The following is a 6,000-nucleotide window of genomic DNA, read 5'->3' on the forward strand; positions in this document are numbered from 1 at the left end:
GAGCAGGCCAGACGTGTTGGTTCACCGTCTGCAGTTATCTAAAAAAAAATTAAATTAAAATTACTAATATTTTCATATTCATATGCAAAAATTTCAGCATGCAATAATTAATCTGGATGGAAGTCATTAGACCAGTAAAAAGGTACTAAAGATGCTTAAAGAATACAGCCTATAAATTGGACAAGTAGCTAAATATAATTACGTTTTGTTTTGTTTTTTTTACCTTTTATAAACTGAAAAGTTGTTTTCTTTTAGTTAAGCTGTTGTCGCGCAATTTATTTTCCATTAAAATAAAACTGACCTTAATTATTCAATGATTATTATGATGTATTGTAGCAATAGACTAGATAATAATCAAGTACAACATGAAGTTCTTTTAAATGTACTGACTTAATGAGTTTATATAAAATCACTGTAAACATTAAGCTCCAAGATGTTTTAAAAAACAAATTTCCATGAGAATTATTCTTAATAATGAGAATTGCGTATTTTAACTAAGGAAGTCCTATCAGGTGTTTTTATGTTATAGCCTACATCTGCTGCTGCTGCAACGTTGAGAAAACTTTGTGCTTTTGTCTGTTTTTATATTGTATTCCTGTGAGAATATATCCGCACAGATAATACCTTCAAGTAGGTCTACATTAAATCATGCGTTTATCACCACATTATTACTATTATTTATTATTATTATTATTGATTATAATAATAATAATAATAATAGTAATAATCATAATAATAAAGGCCATGTTCCTCTAATGAACAAAAGACAAAAATATGTGTAAATGAAATTTTATCAAAGCAAAAACAAACTAAAAACATAAAGGCTGCATTATGAAAATAAATCCAGCAACACTTGCATCTGTCTAGAGGCAGTGCAGCATTTTACTGTTCCAATCTGCACAAATAAATTCCTCTGTTGCCTCGTAGGTGTGCGAACTGGAAGTGTGTATCATTCCTTTATAAAGGCCCTGTGCGCGCGGCCATGGCCTCAGCTTTGTCCCGCTGGCCCCACTCCAGCCACTAATCCGTACACGGGCGTGACAGCCCGCATACAGGTAGACTAAACACCTGAGCGTGTTCACCTTAGTTCTGACACACACTCAGCCGGGGGAAGGTGTGAAGGTGCGTTGCGCCCTGCGCACTTCAAGGAAAGCTTTAAACTTGGTTAAATCTGGTGTCTCTGGTCTAATAAACATCCCGGCATTGGAAATTAAACGCTGTCTTTCACAATTCACACAAATTTCTCAAGAAGCAACTGGAAGAAATCAGTAACAATTTATCTGTAAATGTCCAAACAAAAAACAAAACAAACTAACAAAAAAGGAGAGGGGGAAAAAAAAAAAAAAAACAAAGAAAAAACTAAAAAAAAAAAAAACTAAAAAAAAAAAAAAAAGGACACAAACACCTAATAACCATCCTCGCGCATTGTCTCTAAAGTACACCTTAACGGAACTGCTATGAAGTTTGAGCGAGAAGTAAGAACCCCAAACACACACATTCATTTCTAAAATCTGTTTCAGTCCATCACCCTTACATGTAAATAAGCACACTACCTTGAGCTTCCCTTGTTCTGAAGAGTGAGTTAAATGTCCCAGAGATATGTGTGCGTGTGTGTGTGTGTGTGAGTGAATTGGTGTGTGTGCACGCGCGCGAGGGGGGGGGGGGACTCCTCTCAGAACGAATCCGTTCCGTGTTGCGCGTTCGAGTCCGCCTTTCCGCGCCCCTGCTTCCCATTGACGCACTTTTTAAGCGTCTTCCCCTTCTCCACCTTAAGGCGAGCAGCAGCAGCAGCAGCAGCGACCAATCACCATGCCATTACAGCCTTCAGAGGAAGCTGTTTATGGGACTGCAGCGCTAATTAGGCTCATGAACTAACAAATCTGCCTGCACGAAGCCGGCGAGGAAAACGATCACATCCATGGATTAGTCTGGGAGTAGCCGAGCGCTTTTTATTTTCTGGCTTTCTCGACACTGCCAATCTTTTTTTTCCCCCTCCCGCAACTTATTTCCAGCGCAGAAACTTTCCCCCTTTCTTGGGTGTGGAGTATTTTTTAAGCAAGAGCGACTGTGACAACTTCAACCTAAACTGGGGAATCTGGACTATCAGACCATGTTTCAACCCACACCCAAGAGGTGTTTTACTATAGAGTCTTTAGTGGCGAAGGATAATCCGGTACCGGCGTCCCGCTCCGAGGAGCCCATCAGGCCGGCGGCTCTCAGCTATGCAAACTCCGGCCAGATGAACCCTTTTCTAAACGGCTTTCACTCCGGCGGCAGGGGCGTCTATTCGAACCCGGACTTGGTGTTTGCCGAGGCGGTCTCTCATCCGCCAAACTCCGCCGTCCCGGTGCATCCGGTGGCCCCGCCTCACGCTTTGGCTGCTCACCCGCTTTCGTCCTCACACAGTCCGCACCCGCTTTTTGCCAGCCAGCAAAGGGACCCTTCAACTTTCTACCCCTGGTTATTACACAGATATAGGTACTTGGGTCATAGATTTCAAGGTGAGTGTTCAAAGTGTTTCATTTGGCTCAGCTTTTACGCACGAAAACTGCTGCATTGTCTGCTTATTTTTTCCCCTTCATACACCAGGTTGTAAATGAAAATAAAAATCTAAGAAGCGACACAAAAGATATTTTAATTTTATCACGCTAAAAATAAGACAGTTATTTCAAGTTTCCCATTTTTTCTGCTGTTAAAATAGCTTTAATTTAAAAGATCGAATAATCTTTCTTTAAATATCATTTTAATTTGGATCTGAAGCCGACTGCTGCTTGTTCAGTCTACTTAGGGGTTTAAAAAAATCCTGACTTGTTTCTACAGTGTTGGACTACACAAAACAGAAAAAACATGAAAAATATTAATTTTAAATAAAAAAGAAGAAAACGAAAAGGACGCGTTTCATTTTAAAAAATACCCATATTTCTGACATTTTTTTAAAATAAGCAATAAAGATAATATATTTTGTATACTTACCGCATGTTTTGTTGCTAGTTTTCTACAATAAGGAACACATTTGATGTCAGTTTTAATTTAATTTACCAACTTGTTTGGCCTGCGCTCAGTTGCTTTGTGACTTCGTTGCTCTCAGTTGCTCATTTTTCTTAAGATAAAGTTATCATTATTATTGATATTTCCAGAAAATGAAAGCACCTTTGTCATATTTTGTTTGACTTCATTCGTCGCAAATTTCTAAATTGGTTTTGACTGCTGTTTATTTTTATTTTGTTCTCAAAGGTAGTGAGGAAGCTAATTTGATTACAGCTCCTGCTTTGTGTCTTTCTTGCCTTTATGCAAAGAGGCATGTTAGATGTTAGATGAAGACAGAAAATATTGAAATGTGATTTAAAGTAGCCACACGCATATGTTTTGATAGATTATCTACTTTTATCGGATTCTATTTATATTTTTCTACTTAAATATTACCTTTCTATTGAAGTCCTCGTTGTTGTGTCCCAGCTGCTCAGGCCTGTTGTCTTTTTAATTAAAATGTAATTATTTACTTCCCAAACCACTAAGACTCGTTTTCTGCTCGGTTACAGGTAATGAAACGAGTCCAGAGAGCTTCCTTTTGCACAACGCGCTGGCCAGAAAGCCCAAAAGAATCCGGACTGCTTTTTCTCCGTCGCAACTCCTGCGGCTCGAACACGCGTTTGAGAAAAACCATTACGTGGTTGGAGCAGAGAGAAAACAGCTCGCCCACAGCCTTAGCCTCACAGAAACTCAGGTAAGAAAGGCTTACTTTAATCCTGCGGCAAAACTATCGCTTAAAATCTACCTGAAGGAACAGTTTGATCATCCTTTGTCCACGATATATCTTCCATTCTTGTAAATTATTGTCATGTTTATTTGTTTATTAGTCTGTTCTCACGCGATGGCTGCTCCTATGTTGTTGCTTTTTGTTTTCTATTTGTCTTATTCCTTGAACGCAGCAGTGTGTGTCATGTTGTCCTTTACAATCGCTTGATATAAAAAAAAGTGGATATTTACAACTATATCAATTTGCCAAACAGTCATTTTAAATAATCAGCTATTATATAGTTTTTGTGCTAAGCAGGGTCCATAAATGTATGTTGTCAGTCGAGGACAAGGGGGGGCTTTCTGCTGGATGAAATCCACCGTCATTGTGTAGGCCTAACCTCATTTCAGGAGGGCTTGAATTACTTTGTTTTGAGGGACGGGGGGGAAAGAATGTCGCCTTTCAAAATGGAGGGCAAATTAACCAGTTAACCATTTTATGGGATAGGCGATACAAAGAGCGAGGCGGGTTCAGTGGATTCCCCCTGCCATATTTAAGATGCTGTTTGAGCCCATCAGCCGCTGTCTTTTGTCCGCTTGTGTCCCCTTTTGGACGGCGGGGCCTTTGGAGGAGCTGAGGGGAGAAATGAAGCGTCACCTACTTCAATTAGCCGACTGAAGGCTTATTAAATGCACCTCAGTTGCCATTTAAGCACTCAAAAGGGCCGCATGACAAAGCAGAAAGCCGATCATTTATCGATTAGGTGTTAATTCCCTTTACGACTGATTATTGACAAATCCATTTAGAGGAGGAGGGATGTCACGTATGATAATGCTGCAGTTTTTCTAGAAAAAATAGTTTAGACCAACTTTCAGATTAATATAAAAGTTTCTCAAGAAATTACACGCATTTTTTTTAGAATATTTTTGTTTAGCTTTGGCATTTTCAGAGCATATTGTGAGGTGTAAATGATAACACTATTTCTATTTTATAAAAGACAGTTGTTGACCATTTAAAGGCCGAAGTCAATCACTTGCTTGTAAATTCTATATAATAAATTGAATTTATTTTCATCCGCTCGTTTAAACCCCTGAATTGAAGGTATCTTGAAGAAAAGTAACCATCCTTTTTGCGGCGGTGCTTTGCACTGTGAACGCAGCGTGCGTGCTGTTCAGCTCTCCATGCGCACTGACCAATCGCTGTTTATCTCCTGTTACTGATACGTGTTTCCCCCCTTCCCCGTCTTCTCTTTCTGTCGTTCTCCCTCTGCTCAGGTAAAAGTGTGGTTTCAGAACCGGAGGACGAAGTTCAAGCGGCAGAAGTTGGAGGAGGAGGGCTCGGAGTCTCAGCAAAAGAAGAAAGGATCGCATCACATAAACCGGTGGAGGCTGGCGACTAAACAGGCGAGCCCAGAGGAAATTGATGTCACTTCGGACGATTAAAACACAGACTTTACACACACACACACACACATATATATGTATATATATATATATATATATATATATATATATATATATATATATATATATATATATATATATATATATATATATATATATATATATATATATATATATATACAACTTCTGAATGAAGGATAAAGGATGCCGTGTAAAGACAGTAAGAGGGTACAAAGCCAATGTCAGGGGTGGGGTTGGGTGAGAGTAACCCCGTTGGCACTGCTTTCACCAGGCGGGTCTGTCAATCCAAAAGGCCCATAAACGGGACTGTCAAGAGTCTCAATCCACCGACCTGAACCCTTCCAACTATACCACCACTTCAAACCCTCACACCAATCTGATTATATTTTTTCCTTCACATTGGACGTTTGCACTTCAGAAGTTTTCTTTATTTTTCTTCTAATTTTTTTTAGACAAAACAAAATGTTTCCACTTCAAGATACCAAAACACCAAACTGCTTTTTTGTAAAACTTGAATTGCATGATATAGTATTTTCCTGGTAGTTGTTTTTAATTTGACGAAATTTTTCTCAAACCACGAAGAAAAAAAAACAAACATTTTTTTTTTGTTTGTTTTTAAGTCTATTTTAAAACTGAAAGATGTCGTGCTTCTTCCTTTTTACAAAGTGTGCAGTCTTTAATTAATGATTCTCGTGTAAAAGTGATTGTGACAACATATGAAGTAGCGGTGATGCGTTATGGTGTTTTCTTTTTCTTTTCTTTTTTTTAAAGTAAAGAGAAACAAAATGAATTTCGATTAAATATATAAATATATATATTTCTTTTTTTTTTCTTTTTTTT

At 38.3% G+C, this 6,000-nt stretch overlaps 1 protein-coding gene across 1 annotated transcript; it reads left to right on the forward strand.

Moving 5' to 3' along the window:
* Positions 1 to 2,110: 2,110 nt before the first annotated feature.
* On the forward strand, positions 2,111 to 5,178 carry emx2 (empty spiracles homeobox 2; the record flags this gene model as incomplete). Its single annotated transcript, XM_079248964.1, has 3 exons — positions 2,111 to 2,501; positions 3,540 to 3,724; positions 5,011 to 5,178. The coding sequence occupies 3 exons, from the start codon at positions 2,111 to 2,113 to the stop codon at positions 5,176 to 5,178; spliced, it is 744 nt and encodes a 247-aa protein (XP_079105090.1).
* Between the last annotated feature and the right edge of the window lie 822 nt (positions 5,179 to 6,000).

This window comes from Telmatherina bonti, assembly GCF_933228915.1.
Source record: "Telmatherina bonti genome assembly, chromosome: 11".
Classification (NCBI taxonomy): Eukaryota; Metazoa; Chordata; class Actinopteri; order Atheriniformes; family Telmatherinidae; genus Telmatherina; species Telmatherina bonti.